This window comes from Balearica regulorum, chromosome 28 (genome assembly GCF_011004875.1).
Source record: "Balearica regulorum gibbericeps isolate bBalReg1 chromosome 28, bBalReg1.pri, whole genome shotgun sequence".
In the NCBI taxonomy this organism is placed as follows: Eukaryota; Metazoa; Chordata; class Aves; order Gruiformes; family Gruidae; genus Balearica; species Balearica regulorum.
In genome coordinates, this window is record NC_046211.1 from 813,911 (window position 1) to 841,440 (window position 27,530).

A 27,530-nucleotide genomic window follows, 5' to 3' on the forward strand; every position below is an offset into this window, starting at 1 on the left:
GTCCCCATACAGCCCGGTCCCTATAGAACCCTGTCCCTGTACAGCCTGGTCCCCATACACCACACTCCCCATATGGCCTGGTCCCCATACATCACACGCCCCATACATCACACTCCCCATACATTACACTCCCTATACATCACACGCCCCATACATCACACTCCCCATACATTACACTCCCTAGACATCACGCTCCCCATACATCACGCTCCCCATCCATCACGCTCCCTATACATCACACTCCCCATACATCACACTCCCCATACATCACACTCCCTATACATCACACGCCCCATACATCACACGCCCCATACATCACGCTCCCTATACATCACACGCCCTATACATCACACGCCCTATACATCACACGCCCTATACGTCATACTCCCCATACATTACACTCGCTATACATCACACGCCCCATACATCACACGCCCCATACATCACGCTCCCTATACATCACACTCCCCATACATCACGCTCCCTATACATCATACTCCCCATACATTACACTCCCCATACATCACACGCCCCATACATCACACGCCCCATACATCACGCTCCCTATACATCACGCTCCCTGTACGTCACACTCCCTATACGTCACACTCCCCATACGTCACACTCCCCATACATCACGCTCCCCATACGTCACGCTCCCTATACATCACACTCCCCATACGTCACGCTCCCCGTACGTCACGCTCCCCACACCACGCGGGCGCAGCCCCTCCCCTCCCCTCCCGCCCGGGGGGCGTGGCTAGGTGAAGTGGGCGTGGCGAAGGGAACGGGCGCGGCTGCGCGGCGTCCTGGAGTTGCGCGACGTTCCCTGCCCCCGCCCCCGTTTCCCGTCCCCTGCGCCGTGCGGCAGCGGCGGGGCGCGGAGTTTGCCTCGGTCCCTGCGCGGCGGCTGCCATGTCCCAAGATGGCGGAGGCGGCGGAGCTGAAGGTGCGGCGGGGCGGGCGGGAGCCGGGGGGAGCGGCTGTGCGGGGCTGAGGGGTGCTGGGGGGAGCTGAGGGGTGCTGGGGGGAGCTGAGGGGTGTTGGGGGGAGCTGAGGGGTGCGGGGAGGGGGGGGGGCTGAGGGCAGTCGAGCACTGAGGGGGCTGGGGACCGGCAGTGTGGGGCTGAGGGGTCTGTGGGGAGGGAGACAGGCAGTGTGGGGCTGAGGGGATGTGTGAGGGTTGTTGAGAGGGTGTGTGGGGTTGAGGGGGTCTGTGGGGCTGAGGGGTGTGTGGGGGTGTGGTAGTGTGAGGCTGAGGGGGTCTGTGGGGATGGGGGACTAGTAGGAGTTGTTGAGGGGATTTGTGGGGCTGAGGGGGTCTGTGGGGTCAGACTGTGGGGCTGAGGGGTCTGTGGGGTCAGACAGTGTGGGGCAGAGGGGGTCTGTGGGGTCAGACTGTGGGGCTGAGGGGTCTGTGGGGTCAGACAGTGTGGGGCTGAGGGGGTCTGTGGGGTCAGACAGTGTGGGGCAGAGGGGGTCTGTGGGGTCAGACAGTGTGGGGCTGAGGGGTCTCTGGGGATGGGGGACTAGTAGGGGTTGTTGAGGGGATTTGTGGGGCTGAGGGGGTCTGTGGGGTCAGACAGTGTGGGGCTGAAGGGGGTCTGTGGGGATGGGGGACTAGTAGGGGTTGTTGAGGGGATCTGTGGGGCTGAGGGGGTGTCTGGGGATCAGGCAGCCTGGGGCTGAAGGGGTACGGGGGAGCGAGGGGATGTGTGGGGCTGGGGGACTCTGCGGTGGGCCCGAGGAGGTGTGTGGGGCTGGGGATGTTTGGGAGACAGGCGGGGGAAGACGTGTGGGGCAGGAGCAGGGGGCTGTGGGGTGGCAGAGCGAGGGGTTAGGGCAGTGCCGGGGTGGGACGCGGCAGGGGGGGAGCGAGGCATGGGGCTGTGGGGCAGCTGGTGTGGGGAGGGATGGGGATGCTGGGCTCGGGGTGCGGGGGGGGCTGAGGTGAGCCGTGGGGTCCTGCCTCGGGGGCAGAGCTATGGGGGGAAGGAGCAGGGACCACCGGGGCAAAGGGGCCGTAGGGGGGGTGCTGGGGTCTGGACCATTGCACCCTGAGCGTTGGGCGAAGCTGTCGACTGTGGTGGGCTTGTCCGCAAGAGGAGGGGGCCGAAAGAGCTCGGGGGGCTTCGGAGATGCAGAGCTGTGGAGAAGAGAGGTAGAAACCCCCAAGGAAGGGAGAGCCGAGAGCTGGAGCGGTTCAGAGCCTCGAAGGATGCTGGGGGTAGGCAGGGGAGCAGAATATAACCGCAGGCAGGAGAGGGGACGACGTGGAGGCAGGTTTGGGGTGCAGTACGGGAGGAGGGAGCAGAGAGCGTGTAACATGGTAGTGCTGCACCAGCACTCACAGCTGGATGGGGTTTCATCTCCCCCCACTCTCTTTTTCTCGTTTTTTTAGGAGTCAGAGTGTGTCACCACCTTTGCCCACCAGACTGTGGAATATGAAATTGCCCCTGGTAACTAATTCCAAAGCTGATTTTTATTTTTCTATTTTTTTCTCCTTGTTGGCGGTTTAATATTTCCCCCCCCCCCCGCCCCCAGGCTGGAATATAGGTCTTAGCTGGCTGAAGTGGCCTAGGAGTCCTGCCCCCTTCCCCATGCTGGGAACAGTAAGCCTTTGGGAACTGGCACCTTTTTGGCAGACAGCTGCAGCAAGAACATAATTCTCTGGAGTGATACCTGTCCGTAATCTTTCCAGCAGTGCCCTGTCCAAATTTTGATACAGCTTTATGATACGATCGTTCTCCCTCCCCTAAAACTCAAGCCTGACTACAACGGGAGCCCTATCAAGTGGCAAAACGTTAACAATATCAGTGGGGAAATTGGATCTGATAATTGTAATGAGGTGACTTGGGACGGCGCAGAAGTCGAGCTCTGGCAACCACGTCCGTAATCCTGCGATTTGGGGACGTAGTTTAGCAGGTGGTAAAGCCAAGCACGACGCAGGGTGAAGCGTCTGTAATGTTTTCTGCTCCACTCCCTCTGCGGATAAATCCCTGTGGAGGAATTGCAGTTTAAGACTAGGTGTAGCTCAGCGTGCAGGTTTACATCTCTGGGGTTCGGCCCCCCAGGCGCCAGCTCTTTTTGGTGGAGCTTGGCATTATTTGAAGCTTTTTCAGTTTATTTTTGAATCTCTTCTCCCTTTCCCTCGTCCATCTCCCCTAACCCCCTTTCTGGTTTCCTCGCCAGGAGTTTGTTTAAGCTTTTTACCATCTGTGTCTCATTGCAAAAAGCAAGACGGGCCAGTTAAAAATGAAATGATTTCTCCTTATAAAGCCCATGGTTGGCTTAAGACGCTTTCCTTTATTTAAAAGACCGAACGGTGACTCCCCTGGAAAGAGAAGAGGTTTGCAGACGTGCCTTGTTCAACAGCGGCACGATGGGAATCGAGTCTGCTGCGGATCCAGCCGCTACCCAAGCCTCTGAGATCTCTCGATTGCCATCTCTTAGGGCAATAAAGAGAATTTTTTTTCCGCTGCTCCGATACCTTGAGCAGTAATCGGAGAAGCTTCGGGGGTAGATAAGAGTCCACAGCTGCCGCAGCGGTGGTGACACAGCCATCCTAGGTCACGAATGCGAGTGTTTTTTTAATGATAAATGTGAATCTCGTGCTGGTGAGCCATGCTACACTGATCTCCTGCCAGTTGAAGGACTCTGTCCGGAGGATTTTGTGGGAATAATGGATGTGGGAAGAGGTCGGTTCCTTTAGAACGATTGTCGCAAGAGGGGAGGGATGAATATTTGATAAATGTGAATCCTTAATGTATCTTTCCCAAGAGGTGTTTAAAACAGGCACTGTCAAAGTTTAGAGACCCCAAGTCGAGCTTTTTCCTCTTCAGTGACGGAGCTTTCCCACTTCTAACAAATCCTCCCAGCTCCAAAAAGGGGGGAAAAAAAAAAATATAAAGTTCATCATTCTTCTCTTGAATTTATCACCCAGCAAAGGTAATAGGCAAATCCTGTGCGACCTACAGGGTTTTTTCTACACGAAACCTCACCAGGCCTTGCTGTAATGACGGAGCTGGCTTTGATAGCTTTACCAAATACTTCCTTTTTTTTTTTTTTTTTTTTTTTTTGTATTTTCCCCACGGGGAAGCGGAACATCTGTCACGTTGTCCTCCTGAGATGCTGCGTGGGTAACACAATCCCGATACAGCGAATTAAACTGCCTTAAAACCTCTTGGTGCATAGACCAGAATCAATTAACTACCTAATAAGCTTGACCTGTAGATTATGGAGGTGTTTAATTAATTTGGTATTTAGAAGTGACTGTAGAAAACTTGGTGTGTAAAGTCGAGGTGTTTCTGTCAGGAAGGAAGGAAGCTCTGTTGGGTTTGAGAATCAGTCCGGGCACAAAAATACCCCTCCTGACAAACTGATGAGGCTTCAGCTTTTATTTTGCGTTTCTTTTATCGAAGGAACTGCAGATTTTTGCCATTTTTTAACTTGTAGAAGCCAACCTTTCCCCTCTACCCCCCCAGTGCTCTGCTGCAGCCAGATGAAGCCCCTCCGTGGAACCGAAATCATGGACTTAAACCACACGGAGTTGTAACTCATTTGAGAACAATTCTCTCAAAAGTGAGAGCTTTAAACCCAGAGGGGTACAAAAAGCTGTAGTTTAAACGCGAGGTTGACCCTACAAGAAATTGTCAGTTTTTATTCGACAGGAAAGTGATTTAACCATCGTTTGAGTATCAGAAACTGCTTGGACGTCCATCGAATTGGGAAGCAAATGCAACTTTTTTGCATTTCCAGATCTGACCAAAGTATCTGAAAGTAAAAACAAATCTAAATATTTACGGTTCTGCTACTGGCGAGTTATTGAGGACGAGGACAGGGGAACTTCAAACGCGACAGTGTCTCTTTTAAGGCCTCCACCATCTTCCTTAGTGAACCCATGGCTTGTTTTTTGGATTGCATCTGCTCGCAGAGCGATTGTAACGGTGATTGTTTTGTTTTCTTGCAGCATATGGTGATGAGCTTTAGGGTATCGGAATTACAAGTTCTCTTGGGCTTTGCTGGAAGGAACAAAAGTGGAAGGAAGCACGAACTTCTCACAAAGGCGTTACAGCTGCTGAAATCTGGCTGCAGCCCGGCCGTCCAGATGAAAATTAAAGAACTTTACCGCCGGAGGTTCCCGAGAAAGATCTTAACCCCTTCGGACTTATCGATGCTCCACGTTCAGGCAGGGCAGCTGCCCTCGGCCACCGCGCTGACGCAGGGCACGGTGTGTCACCTGCCCTATGACCACAGCTCCGCCGCCGCCGTGCCGGCGGCTCTGCTGCCTCCGGTACCCGCGCTGGGACCCAAACATGAGGCAGACGTTCAGCACCTATCGCCGCCCATCCATCCCGTCCATCCGGATGTCAAGATGAAGAGGTTGCCCTTCTACGACGTTTACGATGAGTTGATAAAACCCACCACGTTAGGTACGTTCAAAACAGTCTCGTTACAAATTTATTTGCGTGAAAAAGGGTATTTCTCTCCCAGCTGACACCTTTTCTAAGTGTGTGTAAGTTTTGGATTATTTACTGTTTTCACCTGATAGAGGGAGGATGATGTTCTGAATTGTGAAGCTGGTACGTCAGCGTGTGGGTCCTAATCCTGAGCGAATAAAAACCCGGTTCAGTTGGCATGGGCTTCCCAACAAATTAGTGAATGACAGGAGAGTTAATTATGAAAAGTGGGTTTGTTATTTTTACAAACACTTGATGTTACAGCAAAATCCTCTGCCACCTTTGAGTCTTAATTATTAACAAAAATGTAGCCCTAAATCTTCCAACACATAAAATGAATGAATGGTTTTATGCATTGCCATCCGGCTTGAAGGTTGTAGACACGAGGTCAGCTCTGTGTCGATGAGAAAACTTGACGTTGGGCAGGAAGCAAACGGGGATCTTAAATAAGAGCAGAGATGGGGTAGTGCAAAAGGGCAAAGCCACTTATTTCTCGACAAGGATGCCGATGCTTCCCCGTTTGTACGACAGGGAAAAGAAAATGCTGGGGGTTTTTGTCTCATTCCAGAAAAGTTGTGTGTTTGCTGTAATCTTTAAAAATACCCTACAGAGTGAGCCCGGTAATTGCTGGTGGGTTTGGAAGCGTTGGTGCACTTGCGGTGCTTTGAGTCCAAGAAGGGAGGATTGTTCTGGTCTTTAGAATAAGTTATAAGTTGTATTTTTACTTTAAGTTGAGCCCTTCTGGCCTCTTCAGACTAGATCCACCCATCCTAGGCCTTTTAACTGGTTTTTGCTTGGATGTGGGGTTGTTTTTCTTTCATATAAACATAGTAATGTTGCTAAAGCGGAGCTAAGCGTGTCTGTACTCCAACCAAAACCCATGAGCTTTTCTGGAGGGTTTGGTTTTGTTACTGTTTTGCTAAAAATTGCCTTTTCTTTGGTTTGGCTTTGTTCAATCTCTCCGACAACTGGTGGTTAAGCCTCTTCCCTGAAATGGGATACTCGCCTTGCAAAAGAAACCCTGATAAAACTCCTTTACTTACGTGTTGGTGCTTGAACTTGAAAGAGTTTTTCCTGCGATTCCCAGGGGATTACAGGCTTTTTCTTTTATTTTTGGCTTCTGGTGGTTTGCATCTTTCTCCTCCCTTTAGCTGTGCGAACGTCCCCTTCCCATTCTTTTATTTTAGTTACGTGGGGCAATTTGTTATACCTATCCATATAGGGAGGTCGCAGTGTCAGAAAAATGCCAGAAATAAGTGGTAAGTCGTAAGAAATAATGAAAACGGGGATGAAGAGGGTAGCAGTGGGTGAAGAGAGTGATGGGGGGGTTAATGATAAAGCCTCCTGGTCCATCCACGCTCCGTTTGCTGCATGTGAGGAAGATCCAGGCTTTGGTTTTCCCACTCCCTATCCTATCCCAAACCTCTAGCTGCGTTACAGTGAATTTTGGAGACGTCGGTGTTCCTCTCTGGGTTGGATGAAGGCCGCCAACGGCGCAGTAACACTGGTTGTAAATTGGTTGTGAGGTGGAAGTTGGTTATTGATTATAAATGGGGGCAGTGGAGGACAGAGGAAGTTGCAGATATTGGTTAGAACTGCTTTGACACCGGGCGGCTTTACCCCAGCTCTGTTTGGAGCAGGATTTTGTCATCGAGGAGCGCAAGGCTCGGACAGAAAGTCCTAAGATGGTCAAAATTCCTCTGAATTTCTCCAGTTTGGGGAAGCTCTGGCAGGTCATCTGCCAGGAAACTCAGGGCCTCGCATGCCTCGAATTCCTGAGCTGCAGGAGACTGGAGAAGCAAAACCCCCTCGCCCCACTGAGGAATCTGTGCTCGAATTATTTTTTTTTTTTGGGGGGGGGCGGGGGGAGGCCAGGAGCTAACCTTCTCCTCTGCGCATCTCTAGTCGCCTCGCATGCTTGCGCTGTGACTGGCTCGTAACGAGTGTTACCAAATAAATAAAGGATCAAAACCGTGAGATTTACGCTAACGTGTGCCACTGCCATAATGTCCTCGGCTGCGTTTTCTCTCGCCGGGAGCCGCTGTTGCTCAGGACCTCTCCCGACGGGTGTAAAAACGAGGGCAGAAGAGGCCAAATCAGCTCTTTGCAAATTACATTGACTTACAACATCAGTGATCTTTATTCTAGGATACCGATACTGTGCGAATATTAATAAAATAACTCAGGGTTGTTGTGAGGGAGGCAGACACCTGCCAGTTTTGCTGAGGGAGAAGCTCAGGCGCAAAAGAACTGGTAACTTGGTTAAGAGAGGGGGGAAGTACTGTTTTCTTTTTACGTGTATCTCGCACCAAACGTTTTCACTGTGCTCGTAGCTAACCCTCCTGCAAAACTCTCGATTCTCCCCTTAGGTGGGTTTCTCTGCGTGTTTGTTTATAATCAAGGGCATGGCTAGTTTTCTCTAAATAGGCCGTGGCTCTGTCCGTGTGCCTGAGGAGAAAATGGCAATGCCTGCGTATTGTTCGGCAACTGTACTTATTCCGTAACCACAGGAATTATTATAATTTCTAAGGCAATGACTGACCTCTGGCATTCCCTTGGGCAGCGCCGTGCGGCTCGTCATGGACTTGGGAGGCTGTTGCAGACCCAGGAGAGCGAGCGGGCGGGTTTTCCCGATTTCCTCACCTTTTTCTGTCTGTGCAAGCCACCTTACATTCCAGGCCTGAGTTTTCCTTCTAAGTAAAATGCTGGCAGCTGATTGTCTACCTTGAAGACAGACCTGAAGCTTGGTTACACCGTCTTGGAGGGCCCCTGCATGGGAACTGCGGTTAATTTTGACGAGGGATTGCCTTCTGCTTTTAGTGCTTGGCGCCTGCAGGTATAACAGTGACTTAACGATGATTTAATTTGTCTTAAATTCTCCTCTTCAGCCTCAATGAACAGTCAGCGGTTTGAGGAAGCTCACTTCACCTTTGCTTTAACCCCCCAGCAAGTTCAACAGATCCTCACCTCCCGGTAAGCGAAATGGTGTCGTGCGTGTGGCTTCCCTGCCGTGGCTGCAGGTTCTTCCGTGGCAGAATGGAGAGCGGAGTTGGGAGGAAGAATGGGAGAGAGTGGAATTATTGTATGGAAGAAAGAAAATACAGGGATTTGGATAAAAACATGCTAGTTCATCCCAAAATTTAGGACTACGATCACGTGTTTGCATTGGCAAGCCAGGGGTTGGCATTATACTCTTAAAACTCAGCAGTAGGAAGAAATTTTGAGGTTGATTTTTCTCCTTTTCCAACCATTCTCTCTCCTGTCCGATGGGCTTTTGCTTTCTGTCCTTGTTTGGGAATTTTGCCTCCTAGTTCAGGCAGGTATTACCTGTTTTTACAATTCAGCTACACTGGTTTTATGCAAAATACACTTAACACGTATCGATATCAATATAATTTACTAAAACATTACACTGTTGCAGTTGTAATTCTCTGTTAAGCGCCGCTGACAGTCTTAACACCGTTTCTGTTGCAGAGATATCTTACCAGGTGCCAAATGTGATTACACTATACAGGTGCAATTAAGGTAAGGTCTTTTTAATGAACCCATTAAGTCCTGTTCCCTGAGCTCGTGTTCCTTTGTCCTTGATTTTGCTCGATCACGCTTTTAGCCCTTGATTTGGTTTGAAATTGTGTGTCGATTTACTCAGAGGGAGTTTAAAATGTTTGCTGCTGCGTTCTGAATGCCGGGTTTCTATACGGGAGGGAGCCTCTGATAAACCGCGTTGTGCAACACCAACCCACGAGGGTCTTTCTGAACTCGGCGAGTCTGAGTGAGTTGTGTCTCGGTGGCACTTGGCTGGCACGGGCAACATGGCCTTGCACATGAGTTTTCTCAATTTTGCACGAGTTTTGCACGCTTATCTAGAACTCACTTCTTTCCCTGCTCCGTTTTAATTATTTGCCTTTTTGCAGATCCATTGCAAAAGGCGGAGTAAGAGGCAAAAACTACCTTACCTTAAAATTGTAAGGTTTTTTGATATCCACATTATTACTCATGAAAATGCCAGACATGTTGGAGAGTGTGAGTAGAAAAATACTTGAAAGTGCTTCAGGAATTACCCTCTGGTTCTTGCCGTCAGTGCCGGGGGGATTGTTTAAGTGCCTGCCCATGCTGTCCTGCGGCCCTGAACAGGAACTGAAGAGGCTCTTGCCCAACATTCAACCCTTGGCAGGGTTAAAAAAATGTTAAATTTTCTTATTGGGGGTTTGAACTTGGCAAAGAGAAAGAGAATCAGTACTGTACTCTCAGGGGAAAAAGCAATGAGGAACATAGGGCTTTAGATGTGATATCTGGAAGCCTGAAGGAAAGCGGCTGTTTGAAAGTCAAGACTTTGATTTAATTCAAAAGAGAGCCTGTTGGTTTTCAGGAGGGCGCTCTGTACTAATTATGATTCGGTGATGCTGCCTCTCTGATTTGGGGCTTTACGTCGCTGTTTTCCTGCTGTGTCCATCTGTTCCACTCTTGCGCACGGAGCTGGTGGAGCGAAGCACATGGGTGCCCCGTTCCCTGAAATGCATCGGGGGGTGGACGCTTGGAAATGCCTCTTCTCTAGTGCAAAACAACACCGCGTGTGTTTTGGAAGGACCGATTTCAGTCTATACGTTTCGGATGTTGGCGATGAAACAGAGTTTACCAAATAGTCCAGCAGTATTTTCCTTCTGGAGCCTCCTGGGGAGAAGTAAACCCTTGTTCAGCAAACTTTAGGACTTAAAAACGATGGTGGAACCATTTCTTCTCTCTTGCTGACATGCTTCAGTGTATGTGGTATTCTCGTGTTCCCAAGCAGGGAAAAGATTAACTCTCAATTTTATTCTTTGTTTTATTTGGAGAGCAGAGAGCGCTTAAAAAACAATAAGATCAGATTTATTTTTCGAGAACATTGGCGGTGTGGCCCGGCATCATCTTGATGTGCCAGGGCTTGATCCGGCAGCCCAGAAAAAGCCGGCCAAGGTCACCGTCTGACTCACGGCTACGCGGCGGGACTGTGGTTTCGGCGTGGGGAGTCGTCTCTGGCGGAGCACCCTCCTTTGAGGAAAAAATAGAGCGCGCGGCCGTCTGATGAAATGGGATTAGGGTTTGAATCACAGCCCGTTCTGGGTTGCTGGCGCTGACATCTTTATGATGAGGAAGGCAACGGTAGGATGTCGAGCGGTGGTGGATGAGCTTTGAGAGAGTCCAAGCAGGAAGAATTAATTAACTCTATCCCAGCCGACAGCGGGACACCAGGTGCTCATGTTGGGAAATGTAGTTCCTTTCGTCTGGAAGTGCTGCAGAATCTATAGGTGAAGTTGCACGTGAACACACCCTTAGGCCAAAGAAATACGGTTTGCCTTTGAAACCACGATTCCGGATAGCCAAAATCGTCATCTGGGCTGAATAAAACCAGCCCTTCCCCGTGTGCTTCACAGCGTGCGCGTTGTTTTAAGTCGCTGGCGTTTTTCTGTCTTACTGTTTTTGCCGCATGTAGGCTTTGACACACGTGTAGGGCTGTTGAGCTGCTTATGTGGTTTCCAGCTGTTGATCTGTTCTGCTCAGAAAATGTTTTTTCCCTTTTTACAGGGAAGTTTGGTTGCCATTTTTTGCGAGTGTCACCACTCACTTGCCAGTTTCTCCCTCCTGCTTTCTTAGGTTTTGCTTGTGTGAAACCAGCTGTCCCCAAGAAGATTACTTCCCTCCTAATTTATTTGTCAAGGTCAATGGAAAACTCTGTCCCCTGCCTGTGAGTAAATCTTATTTCTTCTTAATATGTTGTAAAGTCTGCCCTTTTACGCAGCTGCAGCTCCCAGTGAGTGCAGTGGGAATGTATTATCCGGAGATTAAAGATTGACTTGAAGAAATGGTGTGGTTAGTGTAAAACTGATTTTGCATTACAGGGCTGCGGATTGGTGATGAAAACTGCTCTTTGATTCAAGGAGTGTGGTCTGGAACTAGAAGGATGTGCCAAGTTTGGGCCTGGGTTTAGTGGTTTTTTTTTTAAAGCAGCAGATTCCCTCTCTTTTTCTTTTTTTTTCTTTGGCATGCCTCTTTTGAGAAGAAACTTGATAATAAAAATGCAGAGTAAAATCTGAGATTAATGGAATAACAACACCGCCTTTAGTTTATCGCATCGCAGGAAGACCTGGATGCTCCACTCAGGGCTGGGGTCTTTTGCCCTGTGTAATACCTAAAAATATAATCAGAAATATTATATTCTGCTCCAGTGTACAGTCCAAAAGGGACACGATTCTGTGTCACACCTAGGAAAAGAGGTTTGACGGTCTTAGGCCAGTTCCCTGTCAGCTGTCCCACGCTGGCTCCGCTCCATTACAGCTGGCACCTTTGGCAACCCAACCTGCAGAACAACCTGATCCTCTCAGCCACTCCCGTAATATTTTTAGAGATTTGCATTTATTTTAATTTTTTTTTTACCTCAAATGTTTTGTCTGCTTTTGGCCGGGACAATTAGTAAGCCACTTAAAAAAAAAAAAAAAAGAAAAAGAGAAAGAAGTCGTTTCCGGCCTCGTGGGGTGGGAATAGGGAAGCGCATGTGAGATACAAGATGGCTAAAGGGTCCCCCCCCAGCTTCTGCTCTCAGAGAAGGTTTCTTGCGTTCATTTGGGTGAGTCATCTGCAGCTGCAAAGCTGTTCCTGCGGCACGGCAGCTCAACGGGGACGCTTTTTTTTGTTGTTTTTTTGTTTAATTCTGCTTAAAGTGACGGTTGGCTGCTGAATCAGTCTCGAGCTGCCCGGTCTGACTGACGGCGATGACAAAAAACCAGCACGCTGGTGTAAATCTCTCTGAATTACAGAAAAGGCAGTCTTGGGCTAAAGAATGGGATGGCTTTCTAATCAAGTTGGAATGTGGATATAATGAAGGGAAAATGAGATTGATGTGAGATTTGTCATGGGATGTCATTTTTTTAGCTTCCCAGCCTCGTTGACGCGGGTAGGATTTGGTTTTTAATTCAACGCCGTTTGTGCACAGCACATCCCAGACTGGCAGCTCCGTCTTTGTGGAGAGGTTCAGCTTATGATGGGATTCCAGTGCGCTCGTCAGCGTAAAGGATATTGGAGGGAACCTTTATTCTCCATTTCTTGACGCTGAGGAATAATAATGTACTGCTTTGAGATTTGTAGAGAAATTCTCCTACGAGCTGTGGGGTGACGTGAAATGCCTTGAGGTACATGAAGAAATCGGGCTTGTAGATTCTTGTGTGTGGCCTTACACCTCGGAGAGAATTTATGGTATATCAGGTAATCTTTCTTTCTTTGCAGGGTTATCTCCCGCCCACAAAAAACGGCGCAGAGCCGAAACGACCCAGCCGCCCCGTCAACATCACTCCCTTGGCGCGACTTTCGGCAACTGTCCCCAACACGATTGTAGTGAACTGGTCCTCGGAGTTTGGCAGGGTGAGCGAGGCGAAAGCCCTTTCGCATTTGCTGCTGTTCCTTTACTACCATTTTTTTTTTTTTGTTGCAGCCTCGCATCTGCGAGGCAGAATCGAGGTCGTTGTGGCAGTAGCATCAAGCGATGTGGATCCAGAAGTCCCTCTCCTTTCCGGTGGGTTTTTCTACGTCTGAGCAGTTTCAACTTCTTTTCAACAGAACTACTCTCTGTCGGTGTACCTGGTGAAGCAGCTGACATCAGTAACGCTGCTGCAGAAGCTGAGAGCCAAGGGCATCCGAAATCCAGACCATTCGCGAGCTCTGAGTAAGTACCACCGGTGAAGGTGGAACCGTGCTTGATCTGATCTGGTGCCGAGCCTGGAAAGAGGGAGCAGGTCTGAATTAGCGAGCGAGGGCAGCGCGGGTCTTTGTGTGCGTCCCTTCTCGCAAACCCGCGCGCTCCCGCTGCGTCCCGTTGATGGGAAGGTAAGGATTGTGAAGATTACGGAGTATTTCTTGGTGACGCCATTCAACAAAGCTCTAAATCGAACTTTTCTTCTGATCGCCGCCCATCTCTGGCGTGATACTTCCAAAACATTTGTCCCGTGAGCGGCAGCGGGAGCGGAGCCGGCACTGCTTCCTGCTCCAATTGAACGCTGTTTCCCTGCGCTGTCATTTTACAGTAGAATCTTTAAGGTCGGGACTGTCTCCTTGTGCTGCATCGAGCCAAGGAGACTCTTGCTAGAGCTGTTAACATAATAGTAACGATGTCCGCTGTCGTAAGCGTTACCTGCCTGTAATTTGGATAAGTGTCACGCTGCAAATTATAAATCGTGTCTGTACCTATTTATGCATGTAAAAGAAGGAGGATGTTGACAGGAGACCTTTTTTCCCCTCCTCTTCTTTCAGTCAAAGAAAAACTAACAGCTGATCCTGACAGTGAGATAGCTACAACGAGCTTACGAGTTTCCCTGATGTGTCCAGTAGGTTTCTACGTTTTTGTTCCTTTTTCTCAGACAGGCCTTTGCGAACAGCTTCCCGCTTTACCTTACTGCTGTACGAATGCTTTGGAGTGAGAGGAGAGCTAGTGCTGCTGCAGCCCTGCTTTTGTTGAAAAACCAGCTTTGATTCCTTAAATAAAAGCAGAATCGCTTTATTTTGTGCCTAAAAAAAAATAAAAAAATTGCCGAGATCGTTGGCCTGAACTGTCTTCTGACCTGATTGTTGTCTTTCACCTTTGCTATTAGCATGTGTTTGAGGTGGAAGTGAGCTTAAAAAACTTAAAGAAAAGGCAAAAATACCCTCAGGAAAGCTTGTTTTCTCTCACACATTAATTCTTCATTGACATTTAGTTTAACATTCGCCTTGCTAAACACGCTAGAGCGTTGGGCAGGGGAGAAGAGGGAATAAACAGGGGATAACACCGCTGACTTGATGTGGCGCCGGAGAGGCGGTTTGTACAAAACCAACTTCATTTCTTCTTTCTTGTCCCCTAGCTGGGTAAGATGAGGCTGATTGTGCCCTGCCGAGCCATCACGTGCACCCACCTCCAGTGCTTCGATGCAGCGCTCTATCTTCAAATGAACGAGAAGAAACCCACCTGGACCTGTCCTGTGTGTGATAAGAAAGCCCCATACGACAACCTGATAATCGACGGGTGAGCTGAACAGGCTTCTTACCTAGTCTTTAGCCCGGATAATGTTTTTCTTTTAAGGCTTATCCTCTAATGCTAGTATATATAGACAACTTACAGCCTCAAACAACTTAAAATTGATTTTTTCATTCCCTAAACTGCTTTGATGCCAATCCGGAGAGATTTCTCCCGAACAACAAGAAGCCTTTGTCAAAATCTTGGCTTCCTCGCTGGCAGTCTCTGCAGAGGCAGTCATGGGGGAACCTGCTTTACCGGGTTTGAACAGAGCCCTCCTATGTACGTTGAACAGCTCGTCATAAAACTAAACTTGCAGGTGATATTGGCACAGATTTTTAGAACAGAAATTCTTTGTACCCCCTTTAACCCATCTCCTGAGCACCGTCGGCCCTGTGTCGCTTCTGCCGTCCCTGTGTTTATGCGCGTCCCTGTGTTTATGCGCGAGTCCTTGGAGTGTTTGCTCTCCCCAGCTTGCGCTCTCACCCGGCAGGTTGTTCATGGAAATCCTGAACTCCTGTACGGACTGTGATGAGATACAGTTCATGGAGGATGGCTCCTGGTGTCCCATGAAGCCAAAGAAGGAGAACCAGGAGGTGTGCCAGACGTCTGCGTTCAGTGGGATCGAAGGTAGGGGACCTATGGTCACCACTTTTTTTTTTTTTTTTGGCCAAAGCAACATTTACATCTACAAAGCAACATCTGGAGTGTTTCGGATCCCATCTGGGAGCCAGTATTTAGAATACCAGGAGCATGACAGGCACTTACACGCCACTGTGGAGTAAGTGCTAGAAAAAGCAAGAAAAATGCAGGTTCCTCTTGAAATTGCAGCATTAATTCCAGGTGGGCTACGGAGACCTGACCGTTAGTGTGGGGGTGACGCTTCTGTTCTGGGATGGGGCGTGGATTTGCTACGAGCTGTTTGGAAGCCCCGAGTACGTCACGGGGTTGCAGCACTTGCAGAGGCGGTGGTGTTTCGCTCGTCTCCATTTCAGCAGTTGAAGCTGATCGCTGATTTTCCTCCGCAGCCAGCTCCCTTTACACCGTGAGCTCCGAGGGCAAGAACGCTTCGGAGGGTAAAAAAAAAGTGGAGGTTATCGATCTCACTCTGGACAGCTCATCGGACGAGGAGGAGCCGCCTGCCAAGAAGCAGTGCCCCGTCTCCAGCGTGGCTCTTCCGACAGCCGGGCCCAAGGGGTAAGGCAGCGCAGGAACCCGACCCTCCCCGCTTTGCTGGGCTTTGGCTTCTTTTCCTTCTTGCTCTCTGCTCGGTTCCTTCCCTGAATAACCAGATCTGAGTCTGCTCTGTCCCTGGGCAAGGTGACGGGAGGAGGGAGGGCTTGCTTTTGCCGTAGGTGTGGTAGCATCAGGGTGAGAGGTGGTTTTTTTGCCCTCAGCATGCTGTTTTGCTGTTGTTAAGGTCCCTCGGGTCTGTATTCTGTTTCAGGGTATTGAGTATCGATCACCAGCCGTCATCTGTGCTTCGAAGTCCTCCCATGGCAGCTCTCGGCAGCGACTATCTCCCCAACCTCCCCATTCCTGACTACCATCCTTCCTACCAGATGCCCTCCGAGCTTCAAGGTAACACCAAAGACCTCTGGCAGCGGTTACCAGATAGGCGCGATCGTACCAGTTTACCAGACTAAGAGCCGGCTCTGTCGGCCTTCTCTTCCGCTGAGCTGTGGACGCCTTCGGGTCACTCACACGCGTCGTCTGTCTTGGCCCGGCAGCTACTGTGGGACAGAGCGAGCATTTTTTTGAGTGACAAGTTCACCGGCCCAACACAGAAGAGGGAAGAAGGAAACTAGACCACCTCTTCCTCCTGGGGCACGACTCCGGAGAGATTTCTCGAGGGGATCTTGGCGGACAGAATTGCTTGAAATCCGTTAGGAACACCCTGGGTTTTGGCTGGCAGCGCTCAGTGTGTCCCAGGGCCGCCGAGGAAATGAGGCCGTGGCTTCTTTTAGTGGGTTCTTCTTGTTCCTGGCTGGCAGGGTGTGAGATGGGTTGTGTCCTAAGCCAGCAGAAGGAAAGAGAGGCTCCTGTCCCGAGTAGTAAATAATAAACCATTCCCAGGAACCGGCCGGTCTGGGGATCCCCGGGTGTGTGCAGGAGTGAGTTAGGCCTGGATTGTCCCCGGGAAGGCGGGCATTTAAAGCCTGGTTTTACGGGTAGGGATGCTGCTCCGCAGAGAGATGAAGCGACGGGCTGGAGTCCAGCTCAGGTCAGCGGTAGAGACCTGAGAATAATCCCTCGGTCCTGCGTGCAGTCTGCACGTCCCTCCTCGTGCCTGATTTGATGCCTGCGCGGTTGCCGTCTGATGGAGTTCGTTTGAGCAGCTTTTGCCGAGCGGTTCGAAGTGTCGCGGTGTCGCCAGCCCAGTCGGGGCTGTGCCGACCCAGCCCTTCGCGGTTTGCTGAGCTTGGCTGGAACCTGGTTTGGGTGCCAGCCCCCACGGCAGCTCCAGAGAAGTGAGGTTTAATTTGCCCTGTGCTGTTCCACCGCCGAGGCTGCGCGATGAGTGGCAGAGGGATTGTAGCCGGAGTTGGAGCTGACAGTACCGTGGTATCGTGCGCTCGGCAGCAGTCTCAACCCGTCTGTTTCTGTCTCTCCACGAGCGCGACTGGGCTCCCCTTCCTGCCAGAAGTTTATTTACCATTGAGAGATTTATTTTTCCCCTTTTTATTTTTCTAGGTCTGGATTTGTTTTCCTTTCTTCAAAGTGAAAATCAGGTAAGTTGGGCTGGGGTTTCTGGGTTGGGGGTTTTTTTTTCTCCTTTTTGTTTTTCTTTTCTCCTTGCCAGATCTACAGACTGGCAAATACATCCCTCTTCACTCAGCCAACCCTCCTCTTCCTCTGTGAGAACTGTTGTCGGACGGTTCTGTGGGCAGCGCCTGACACTGTAGAAAGCGGAGGGATTTGGCGACGGTCGCTGAGAATTGATTTATCCTGTCGGCGTTGTGCGGCCGAGCAGAGGGCAGGGATCCCTGCACGCGTGTGGCTTTTCAGGGTGATTACTGTAGGCTCTGTCACCTTCCTCTGAGCTGGGCTTTATTTCTCACCGCTGCTGCGTGGCTCTTCTCTGCCGTTCTCACCCCTGAAGCCCGCGCTTGTCCTGGGTTGCGCTGACAGGAGGCAGCGAGTCTTAATGGTTTGGGGTCTTGGTAAACTCTGGTTTGGGGTCTCGGTTTCTCTGGGGAGCTTGGCACGATCCCTGTGCGACCGCTCCTCCGTGTTCCCGAGAGACTTGTCCTCTCTGTGGGTGCGTGGGGCTGGGGGCCGGGATTTTGGGGATAGCGGGAGCTGACCGGGGTTTTCCCTTCGCTCGGCAGCATTACAGCCCTTCTGTGATCACCTCACTGGATGAGCAGGATACGCTCAACCATTTCTTCCAGTACAGAGGCACGTCCAGCCCCTTCATAAACATGAACCCCCTGGTCCCCGTGATGGCGGGATCTCACAGCGCCGGCGGCCAGGCCGGCGGCCGCATCAGCAGCATCGTCTCCACCAGCGCTCTGCGGGAGAGCCGTGGGCACAACGGGACGATGAGTACCACTGCGGCGCTCCCGGGCTGCAGGCCGGACATCATTTCCCTGGACTAAACCCGTGCCGATGGCCGTCATTCCCTCTCCCGGGGCAGATTCCCGGTAACTGCCTTCGGATCGGCGTCCCTGCCCGGGGCTGGAAGGACCTGACCAAGAGCCGTTGGGTTGTGTCCCTCCCCTCTCGATGGAGGGAATCTCCCCCCCACACACAGCCAGTGCCCCCGGGCCTCGCGCCGGTGGTTTCCGCTCCACCTCCGTTAGGAAGGACGCGTCCCACGGCTGCATCCGTGTTCTTCGGCGCGTTGGGATGTGGGCTGGGGGGTTGATGAACCAAACCCCCCCCCCCCCGGCTTTAAAGAAGTATTTTAAAACCGTTTGTATTACATAGGATTCGGCTACGGCTATCAAAGAGCCCGCACGGGCCCCGCGAGCGAGGCTGGGGCTGGCCGGGGCGGCCCCCCAGTCCTGACTGGAAATTATTCCTCGTTTTTCACGGCAGAAGGCGGTGGGGGGGAGCAGAGGCTGCCTTGGAGGAGGATGGGGTGCAGTGAGGGACCCGGGTGCCCCGACCACGCTGTTGCCTCCTACTTGTCCCTCTAGTGACAGTGCGCTCTCGGTTGTAATTATGATGTATTTTTTAAAAAAAAATTATTAATGTAGATTTGTTTTCCTCCTTTTAAATATTTCCAGTGCGGACCTGTACAGAGAATAGATGATCTATATTTTCAGTTGCAGCTTTTGTACATATAAAACTCCAAAGACTTCCCTGTTTCTCTCTACGCAAGGACTAAATGAAGGTTGCGTCGTCTCTGGGGAACGACGCATCGCCCATTGCACAAATTATTTATGTATTTAAATGTATACTTTAATTTGGAACCTCTGTGGCGATGTACCCGCCGCTTTGCGAGCGTCCCAACAGGCTTCGCTCCCTGCGGCCCAGCTCATCTCCCACGTCCCGCAGCGAGGGCTGGAGCGGCTCGCGGCCAGGCTGCAGCGCGGAGAGGTACCACACGTAGCAATTATTATTATTTTCTTTTTTTTAGCACCTTTTTTAACTGCTCCTTCTTCCCTCAACTTCAAAGCAACGTTTGGGATGGGGGGGAGCAGCGCACAGTATTCTGCTTGGACGATTTCTTATTTCTTGTATCGTAAGCGCGGTAAATATTTCAATGCAATAAAAAAAAGTGTTAAATGCTGAGGATCTGCCGATTCGTGTGGTGACCGGGCACGCGGAGCTGCTCTTGTTGAGCCGGAGTCGAACCGCTGCTGCTCCTGCTCTGCTGCAGAGAGTTGGGGGGCAAGAGAGTGTGGGGATGGTGGCCCTGGCGTGCCCCAAAATGCCTCTGAACGGGTTCGTGGCGTTTCTGAACCCCTGGATTTCTGAAATCCCCGCTGGAGGGGATCACCCTGTTCTCCGCGTGATCACCCTCATCAGCTCGGCCGCGTTCCCTAACTCCGCTCTGCCTTCCCTGCAGCCGAGCGTCCCCCGAGCAGCGCGACGTGCCCAGCGAGGGACCCCGGTCCCCCCGACAAGCACCGCGGCTCCGCTCCAGGTACTGCCGGGGCACCGACGCGTCTTTCACAAACCCGGCGCGGTTACACGCACCCTGCTCCAGACCGAGCTGCTCGACCTCGGCCCCTCGGAGCCGTTTGTGATGGGCAGAGCCCGGGGGGCCCCGGTCTTGCTGGGCTGAAGGCCGCTGCCCCTGCCACCCCCCCGAGCCGTGTCCCCTGCCCTCTTCTCCTCGCCCTTCCTGTGGCAGACCCCCGTCCCGCTCCCCTCTGCCTTCCCCCGACCCCCGTCCCGCTCCAGCATGGACTCTGCTCCCCCTGGGCAGGAACTTTATTCCCTTCCCCGGCGGCTGCAGGCGCGGCGTGATGCCGTCCTAGGGCTGCGCTCGTCCCCGCTCCCCGAGGGACTCCAGCCAGAGCCGAAGGGCGAATTTGGTGCCGGTGCTGACCCGTTCCACGTCCTCCCCTTCGGCCGGAGCCGTGTTCAGGAAGGTCGCGGTGGGGAGCTGGGTGCTGCTGGAGGAGCCGTTGCTCAGCTCTGTGATGCTGAGAGAGGGAAGGTGATGAGGGACTGAGGGTCCTGGGGCTCTGCACCCCCTTTCCGGCTGCCCTGGTGTCCCCAGGGGTGCGGGTGCGTCCTCACCCGACGGTGGCCGGCAGCACGCCGGGAACGTTTCCCAAACTCTCCGCTCCATCCTCCGTGGCTGCGATGGCCTCCAGGACGGGGGGCTCCAGCCAGGCGTAGGCGCTCACCTCGCTCTCGCTGGGACGCATCCTGGCCTGAACCCCGAGGCAGCGCTCAGGTGAGGCATCGCCCCCCCTCACCCCAGGGACGTCCCCGGTCACGCGCTCACCTCCAGCCGCTCGTGGGACTCGGCGGAGACGACCAGCAGGTAGGCGACGATGTGGTGACGGCGCGGCAGCCCCCGGCTCAGCATGGGCGGGTAGATGGACTGCGAGGGGACACGGGAAAGGGACCCTGGGACCACCCCCCCACCCCGGGGTGCTCAGCTTCATTGGGGAGGGGGTGGCGGTGCTGAGCCCCCCCCCAGCCCAGCAGGACGTTACCTCCCAGAGGCCGAGCATCCTCCAGGAGAAGGTCTCCGCTGCCAGGCGCAGCCCCGTCTCCTCCTCCAGCTCCCGCAGCCCCACGTCCAGCAGCTGCGGCCGAGGAGAAGGGGGGGTGTGTGTGTGTGTGTGTGTGTGTGTGTGTGTGTGTGTGTCAGGGTGCACCAGCACCCCCCCAAACTCACACGCCCCCTGCGGGGTCCCCAGGGTGTCCCCTCACCTCTTCATCCGGCTCCACGTGCCCACCTGTGGGTGGACAAGCGGGTTAGGGACACCCCAACGTTCTCAGCACCCCGTATCCCCCCGGCCGCACTCACCGGGCGGCACCCAGACGTTGGGGAAGATGCTGAGGGTGCTGGCGCGGCGGGTGAGCAGGATGCGGCCGGTGCTGGCCTGGAGCAGCACGGCCACCCCCGCGGCCACCCCCCGATCCCGCAGCTCGGCCGGGAGGGCGACGGGCGGCTGCTCCTCCAGGCGCTTGGCGGGGCAGAAGGAGGGTCGCTGCGGGAAAGGGGCCGTGAGGGGCGGGGCGGCGGGGCCGGGCACCCAGGGGTGCCCCCTGCACCCACCCACCCACCTTGAGGAGGGCGGCGGTGGAGCCGGGGAAGGCCTCGTCCGAGAGCAGGAACCGGCCGCGCTCCAGGCCGCAGCTCACCACGGCCGCGTCCTCGTGCGCCGGGCAGAACGTGCCGGTGACGCTCTGCGGGGACGGACGGGGGTGGCGGGGCCACTGCCATGGGGGGCGCACACACCCCCTTGCACACCCGTGTGCGTGCACACCCACACACAACCCCCGCACATCCGGGTGTGTGCACACCCTCACACAATCCCCTGCACACCCAGGTGTGTGCACACCTTCATGCACAGACACACACCCCCCCCCCCCTTGCACACCCAGGTGTGTGCACACCCTCACACACCCCCCCCCACCCTTGCACACCCAGGTGTGTGCACACCCTCCCGCACCCCCACCCCGCCCCACGCAGGTGCCCGCCCTCTCTCACACCTCCCCGCTTTGCGCACACCCACTTGTGCAACCCTCGCGCATGCGTGCAGACGCTCAGTGTCCTGTGCACACCCCTTGCACACCCCCCGCCCCCGCACACACCGACACACACACACACACACACACACACCCCGACACACACACACACACCGACACACACACCCCGACACACACACACACCGACACACACACACACCCCCCCCCCGACACACACACACCCACACACACACACCCCCCACCCCCCACCCCCCCCCCCCCGGTACCTGCCCGAACCGCGCGGGTCGCCCCGCCCCTCCCCGCCGCACGTGCACCAGCACGCGCACCGGACCCGCCATGGGCGCTGCGGGCGCGGAACCTTCCCGGGGGGGCGTGGCCTCCGGGGGGCGTGGCCTGTCCCGGAGGGGCGTGGCCTCGGGGAGGCGGCGAGCGCGCCCCCTACCGGCGCCCCCTTGGGCCCGCGCCAGCCCCGGGCGGGGGGGGGGGCACACACGGTGCCGCCAAACGCCGGGCACCCCCCGGGCACCCCCCGGGCACCCCCCGCGCTCCGGAGCGGAGCAGGACACCGGTGTCCCCGCCGTGCCCGGTTCCCCCGTCCCCCCAGGACACCCGGGCAGCACCTGGCGCGTTTATTTTTTTGGTTTTATTTTCCTCAGCGGCGCGGGCGGACGCGTCACATCGCCGCGTGTGTCGTGTCCCGTTCCCCCCCCCCGCCCAGGGTCTCCCCCCCTCGGTGTCTCCCCCTCAGGGTCTCCTCACGGTGCTCTCGATGAAGGACTCCAGCACAAAGATGGTCTCGTCCACCTGGTTCTCGCTGGCGTCGATCCTGGGGGGCAGACGGAGCGTTGGGGAGGTCGATGGCGGCGTCCCCCCACCCGCTCTGCCTGTGTCCGTCCCCCCCCCGCCAGGCGCCGGCGCTCACTTGTTGACGTTGCGTTTGAGGGTCTCCAGCTGCTGGCGCTCGGGGGCCGTGATCATCTCCTCGATCTCCTGCAGCTGCGTGTCCTCGGCGCCGGTGGCCTGCATGGACGCCAAGATGGCTTCCACCCGCTGCGACTTCTCCAGCAGACGTCTGGGGGGGGACGGGGACAAGGAAACGGTGATTTCGGCTCCCCCCCGCCCCAAATCCACCGCCCCTTCGTGGTGCCCCAGCCCCGGCGCTCACTTGTTCTCCTTGGTCTCGTACTGACGCCGTTCCATCAGGTTGGCCACGCTCTGGGAAGAGGAAAGAGAAACGGGCAGGAGGCGGCACGGGGGGAACTGCCCGAAAGGGCTGGTGGAACGGGGACGCTGCTGCTGTCACCCCCGGTGGCACCACCCAGGAGAGGCTCCGGGAGGGAGGAGGTGGCTGTGGGGCCGAGGGGGACCACGTGTGGTGGTGGTGGACCCTGCACGGTTGTGGAGAACCTCATGTGGTGGTGGAGAAGGAGAACCTCATGTGGTGGTGGAGAAGGAGAACCTCATGTGGTGGTGGAGAACCATGTGCGGTGGTGGTGGAGAACCTCATGTGGTGGTGGAGAAGGAGAACCATGCATGGTGGTGGTGGAGAACCTCATATGGTGGAGGAGAACCATTCGCGGTGGTGGTGGAGGAGAACCATGAGTCGTGGTGGTGGAGAACCACCCGTGGTGGTGGTGGAGAAGGAGAACCATGGATGGTGGCGGTGGAGGAGGGCCTCTGGACTGCACGGCCTGGTGCAGGAGCACACTTGAAGGGCCGGGATTTCCCCCCTCCCCCTGCTTGGGACTCTCGGTGTGGGTGGACACCAGGTGGGGACCTGACAGGGCTCGGACTGGTGACGGTGGCTTTCGGGGACAGGGGGATCCTACGGAGCCAGCAGCGGGTCTCCGGGAGCGCCCACGGCGCTGGCTGGGACGCACCTTGTAGCATCGGTGCAGCAGCATCCGCGCGGAGGACGGGACGTTCACCGTGTAGAGGTAGAAGGTGCGGGACGGCGCGTGGTCCGGAGTCTTGGGAATCTCCTACCGGTGGGTGAGAGAAGGGGGGAGGACTTCACCGCCGTGAGCTAGGCGGGGTCGGGGACGGAGCGGGTGGGCACGCTCACCTGCAGCGACACGAAATTCTCCGACAGCATTTTGTAGAGCATGTCCTTGGCCTCCTTGGCCGGGATCATGGCAAAATCCTCCACCTGCTTCTGCTCCAGGTGTTTCTTCCGCAGGAGCAAACGGAATATCCTGGCACAGCGGGAACCAAATCTGAGCGGGAGAGGAGAATAAATCAAGGGATGGAAAGGAGAAAGGGTCGAGAAGTCTTTACAGCGTCGCTTTACCTCTCCTCCACGATGGATTCCAGGGTGGCTGTGGCCAGAGACGCCAGGGCCTTGTGAAGATCTGTACGAGGCCAAGGTCAAGGGATCACGCCAGCGCTCGGGAATGGCTTTACGGACCGGGAAACGCCGGGGCAGGTAGGTGACCACAAAGGATACTGACAGTGTACATGCCCCCGCCGCTGTCCCCGGATTTACCCACAAACTCGAGCTACGAGGAAAGGAAAAAGAAATTAATTCCGTACGTCCCAAAGTAATAAAAATCCTGGTTGTCATAAAATCTTGACTGTAAAAAGTACTACATAGATTTTATGGGGAAAAAAAAATCTATCTGATCTTAGCAGCCTAAGAACATCACCCATATTTTTTTAACACTTTTGGTATCTTTTAAACATCAGTCGAAAACCGCTTTTCCCTGGGTGTGAGATCTCCCCGGCGCGTGGCTGGCGGGAGGCAGCGAGGGGCGCAGGCAGGGCGCAGGCAGGGCACAGGCAGGGCGCAGGGGCTCATCTGGTGGCATTTAAACTTCTTTCCCCAACCGAATTCTCGCATTCGGGCAGTAAAGAGAATCCCCCAGTTCTTACCGGGTCGTCTGCTAACAGGGTGAGGTACTGGTCCAAAACTTGCTTCACAATGTTGTATCCGGCCGGAAGAGACCTGAATATCTACCGGAGGAAAAAAAATAGGTAGAATGTAAGCGGGGGTAAATCTATAGGTGCTTTACAGACTCTTCCTGCTCGATCCAAACCCGGTGCCGGAGCCGTGCGAGAGGCGAAAGGCCCCGGCTACCCCCTCTACGAGGAACCGACCTCGTTGGAAGAGAGCGGCTGGGTGTACAGCGCGCTGGAGGACGTGGTGACTTCGCTCATCCGCAGCATGGTCCGTACTATTTCGCTGCTGGTCTGGTTTTTGGGAAGAAGGAAACGACCTTTAGTGGGGGAGAATCTCTATCCCGAGCTCTTCCCGCAGCGGCGACGGAACGTGGGCCAGCCCTGCCTGCCCCGCAGCGGGGTTTAAAGCCTCGCCAGCCATGACCACGATCGTCAAGGTCTTCCTGCGGCTGCGGGAGGTTCTGAACGCTTCCGCGAACCTGATCCATGCGGTTGGCCACGGCACTGACGATCCCCTGGTCTCGAAAATGCTGGTGGAACCGGTCGATGTTGACTTGCCAGTAAATGCCGTCGTCGAGTGGAGGCTGCGGGGGAACAGAGAGAGAGAAAAGCCACAAAAACTGAGGGAGAGGAGCCAAAAAATGCTCGTTTGGTTTCCCCGGGAGAACGGCTTTGGGAAGACGCTGGATCCCTCCAGCCTGTAAGCTCAGAGGAGGAGGAGGAGGAGGAGGAGGAAGGCAGAGGCGCATCCCCAGCAAAGGCTACACGCAGGAGACAGGCAGCCGCCTCCACCCGCCGCTGCGTTGCTGCCCCGGCTCCAATTTACGTCCCCAGAGAGCCAAGGACGAGATCGCTTCAGCGTCCCCAGTACCTCCGAGCTTTCTCCATCTTGCTTCTGCTTTTTAGCCTTGTGTTCACCGTTGTCTTCCTCGTCGCACGATCGTCTGCGCTTCCCTTTCCCTGTCAAACGAAATAAACTGGCGTTTGTTTTTAAACACAGGCTCTCGGGTGAACAGCGTGGGGCCGAGCGCTCCCCAAACACCCCACTACGGCAGCACCCAGCGTTACCCCGAGGGGCTTCTCACCTACGAGGTTCAGCCTGGGCACGACGTACATGTCCTTCTCGTTAATCACCAAGGTGGGCGCAGGGGGAGGAGGCGCATCGGGGCTCTCGGGGGTTTCGGGGACCAGCGGGCACCTCTGCACAAAGTGCGTGTCCGCCAGGCGCACAAACGTGTTGGAGACGTCGGCGTAATCCATCGTCTTCCCGTCTAGGCCAGAGGAGAGAGACGGCGGCGTCAAGCTCTGCCGGCCCCGAGTTCTTCCTTTGGGTTTTGGGGGTTTTTTTTAAGGAGAGGAGATTCCCACCTTCCATCGTTTCGGTCAGCCTGTCCGCCACCTTCCTCACCACCGCGCTCATCGTCATTTTGCCATTGAGGAGCAGCTCCTCCACGATGAGCTCGCCCGTGTCGTTGTAGAGGGTCTTGGCGGTGTAGATGTAACGCGGGTAGCGGAGGATCCTCAGGATCCGCTTGCACTGGGCTTCGTACTCCACGAAACCTCGCTTCTGCAGCTGGTACGTCACCAGGTTGTGTTGGATCAGGACGCAAAGGGCTTTCTTAACCTGCCCGAGACGCAGCGGGGCTCGTTACGCGACAGAACTCACCCCCCTTTGCGGCGGGCGCCGAGCGGTTCCTCCCCGCGCAGCCACCGCCGTCCCCCTCCCCAGTGCCGAGCTGCCGGCGTTTGTGCCGCCATCTCGTCCCTTGCACGCCATCCCCATCAGAGTCACGCTCTGCTCTTCCCAAATGACCTTGTAAGTGAGATAACGAACCACCTCTCCTACTTAAGAAAACCCACCTGATTTTTGTTTTCTTTTTTAGAAACAGCAAAGCGCTCGTTTGTCCTTCTCAAGGTTTTCCTACCAGTTCCTCCTTCAGGAGCAGTAGCGATGGTGACGGACAGCTCAGGCTGATATCAGAGCGGTCCAGGCTGCCTTATCTAACACCTCCGATCACACCCAGGCGAGAGCCGACGCGGATGCGTTTGAGACGTACCTGATCCAGCAACAGCCCCGTGTCATTGACGATCATCCGCAGCGGCTGGGTGCCCGTCCTGATAAGATAAGTCCCTATCTTCTCCACGATCTCCCCAAAATGTTCTTGCAGGAGGAGGGAACACAGCTTTATTTCCGCCTGAGTCATCTCGACGGCAGATTAAAACACCCGGCGGTGCTGGGGAAGAGCGCTGACGTTATTACGGCTGTTTTGGGGGGACGGGAGGGTGCTGCCGGCCCGATGAAACCCCTCTGTGCTCTGTCCCAAAATGGACGTAGGGTAGGAGACCGAGTCTTGAGTGAAACCAGCCCCTGGCGCTGTAGCAAGAGGGACGGAGGGGGATGGACACGCACTGTGGCACACGGCTGGTCCCTGTGTCCCCTCCCGGGGGGTGGCAGCCCTGTCAGAGGGGGCCTGGGTCCCCCCTCCCAAGGGACAGCCATGTCAAGTGGGTCAAAGTCCCTTGCGTGCCCCTCCCAGATGGAATGCCTCCCGCGAGGGCTGGGGTCCTGTCAGAGGGGTGGGGGTCCCCGTGTCCCCCCCCCCAGAGGGTGGCAGCCCTGTCACAGGGGGCCCTGGGTCCTCCTCCCAAGGGACAGCCATGTCAGAGGGGTCGGAGTCCCTTGTGTGCCCCTCCCAGGTAGGATGCTCCCCCCCAGAGGGCTGGGGTCCTATCAGAGGGGTCGGGGTCCCCGGGTCCCCTCCCGGGGACGGCAGCCCGGCCGGAGGGGCCCCGCCAGGCCCTCACTCACCCAGACCCGGCCTAGGCCCATGCGGCCACCATGGCAACCGGCACTTCCGGTCCTCCGCCCTCTACTTCCGGTCGCGTTCGGCCCCCTCCGCGTCTCGTTGGAGGACCGTGCCAGGCGATTCTCTACCCGCTCCCTCTCGTCGGGCCGAGGTGACGCTCTATCCATCCGACTTCGCTTCTCGGCCCGGAGCAGACGAGCTAAACCGGAAGCTTGAGGCTAG

At 54.8% G+C, this 27,530-nt stretch overlaps 2 protein-coding genes across 8 annotated transcripts; one reads left to right on the forward strand and one right to left on the reverse strand.

The window, feature by feature from the left end:
* The first annotated feature begins 768 nt into the window (after positions 1–768).
* On the forward strand, positions 769–19,212 carry PIAS3 (protein inhibitor of activated STAT 3). 5 transcript variants are annotated; one of them, XM_075737491.1, is made up of 16 exons: positions 799–949; positions 2,402–2,459; positions 4,970–5,432; positions 8,348–8,432; positions 8,934–8,984; positions 11,091–11,181; positions 12,717–12,851; positions 13,047–13,152; positions 13,737–13,810; positions 14,324–14,484; positions 14,969–15,105; positions 15,504–15,672; positions 15,923–16,056; positions 17,170–17,207; positions 17,279–17,377; positions 17,808–18,677. In XM_075737491.1, the coding sequence occupies exons 2-16, from the start codon at positions 2,445–2,447 to the stop codon at positions 18,075–18,077; spliced, it is 2,028 nt and encodes a 675-aa protein (XP_075593606.1). In that variant the 5' UTR covers positions 799–949; positions 2,402–2,444; the 3' UTR covers positions 18,078–18,677. The 5 variants fall into 5 exon arrangements, with proteins under 5 accessions (XP_075593608.1, XP_075593606.1, XP_075593609.1 ...); XM_075737494.1 differs by lacking the exon at positions 17,279–17,377 and having other exon boundaries at positions 17,808–19,212; XM_075737490.1 differs by lacking the exon at positions 2,402–2,459.
* On the reverse strand, positions 18,692–27,448 carry LOC104643607 (RNA polymerase III subunit C). Of its 3 annotated transcripts, XM_075737487.1 has the most exons (22): positions 27,311–27,448; positions 26,559–26,735; positions 25,870–26,125; positions 25,587–25,772; positions 25,373–25,461; positions 24,981–25,085; positions 24,700–24,792; positions 24,475–24,555; positions 24,050–24,101; positions 23,894–23,954; positions 23,669–23,819; positions 23,484–23,585; positions 22,769–22,818; positions 22,526–22,675; positions 22,363–22,429; positions 21,178–21,300; positions 20,918–21,101; positions 20,821–20,846; positions 20,601–20,693; positions 20,387–20,485; positions 20,176–20,312; positions 19,850–20,078 (listed from the first exon to the last, which is right to left on the reverse strand). In XM_075737487.1, the coding sequence occupies exons 2-22, from the start codon at positions 26,703–26,705 to the stop codon at positions 19,907–19,909; spliced, it is 2,424 nt and encodes an 807-aa protein (XP_075593602.1). In that variant the 5' UTR covers positions 26,706–26,735; positions 27,311–27,448; the 3' UTR covers positions 19,850–19,906. The 3 variants fall into 3 exon arrangements, with proteins under 3 accessions (XP_075593601.1, XP_075593604.1, XP_075593602.1); XM_075737486.1 differs by lacking the exon at positions 20,821–20,846 and having other exon boundaries at positions 18,692–20,078; XM_075737489.1 differs by lacking the exons at positions 20,821–20,846; positions 26,559–26,735; positions 27,311–27,448 and adding an exon at positions 26,362–26,499 and having other exon boundaries at positions 18,692–20,078.
* Between the last annotated feature and the right edge of the window lie 82 nt (positions 27,449–27,530).

Bases quoted from the DNA above. Each gene is read 5' to 3' on its own strand.
- PIAS3 (XM_075737490.1), top strand. From the start codon at position 926: ATGGCGGAGGCGGCGGAGCTGAAG. The intron at 950-4,969 runs GTGCGGCGGGGC...GTTTTCTTGCAG, and splicing joins CGGAGGCGGCGGAGCTGAAG to CATATGGTGATGAGCTTTAG. The intron at 17,208-17,278 runs GTAAGTTGGGCT...TCTCCTTGCCAG, and splicing joins TTCTTCAAAGTGAAAATCAG to ATCTACAGACTGGCAAATAC.
- LOC104643607 (XM_075737486.1), bottom strand. From the start codon at position 26,705: ATGACTCAGGCGGAAATAAAGCTGTGTTCCCTCCTCCTGCAAGAACAT. The intron at 24,102-24,474 runs GTAAGAACTGGG...CTTTCCTCGTAG, and splicing joins CCCTGTTAGCAGACGACCCG to CTCGAGTTTGTGGGTAAATC. The intron at 22,430-22,525 runs GTGAGCGCCGGC...TCTGCCCCCCAG, and splicing joins CTCAAACGCAACGTCAACAA to GATCGACGCCAGCGAGAACC.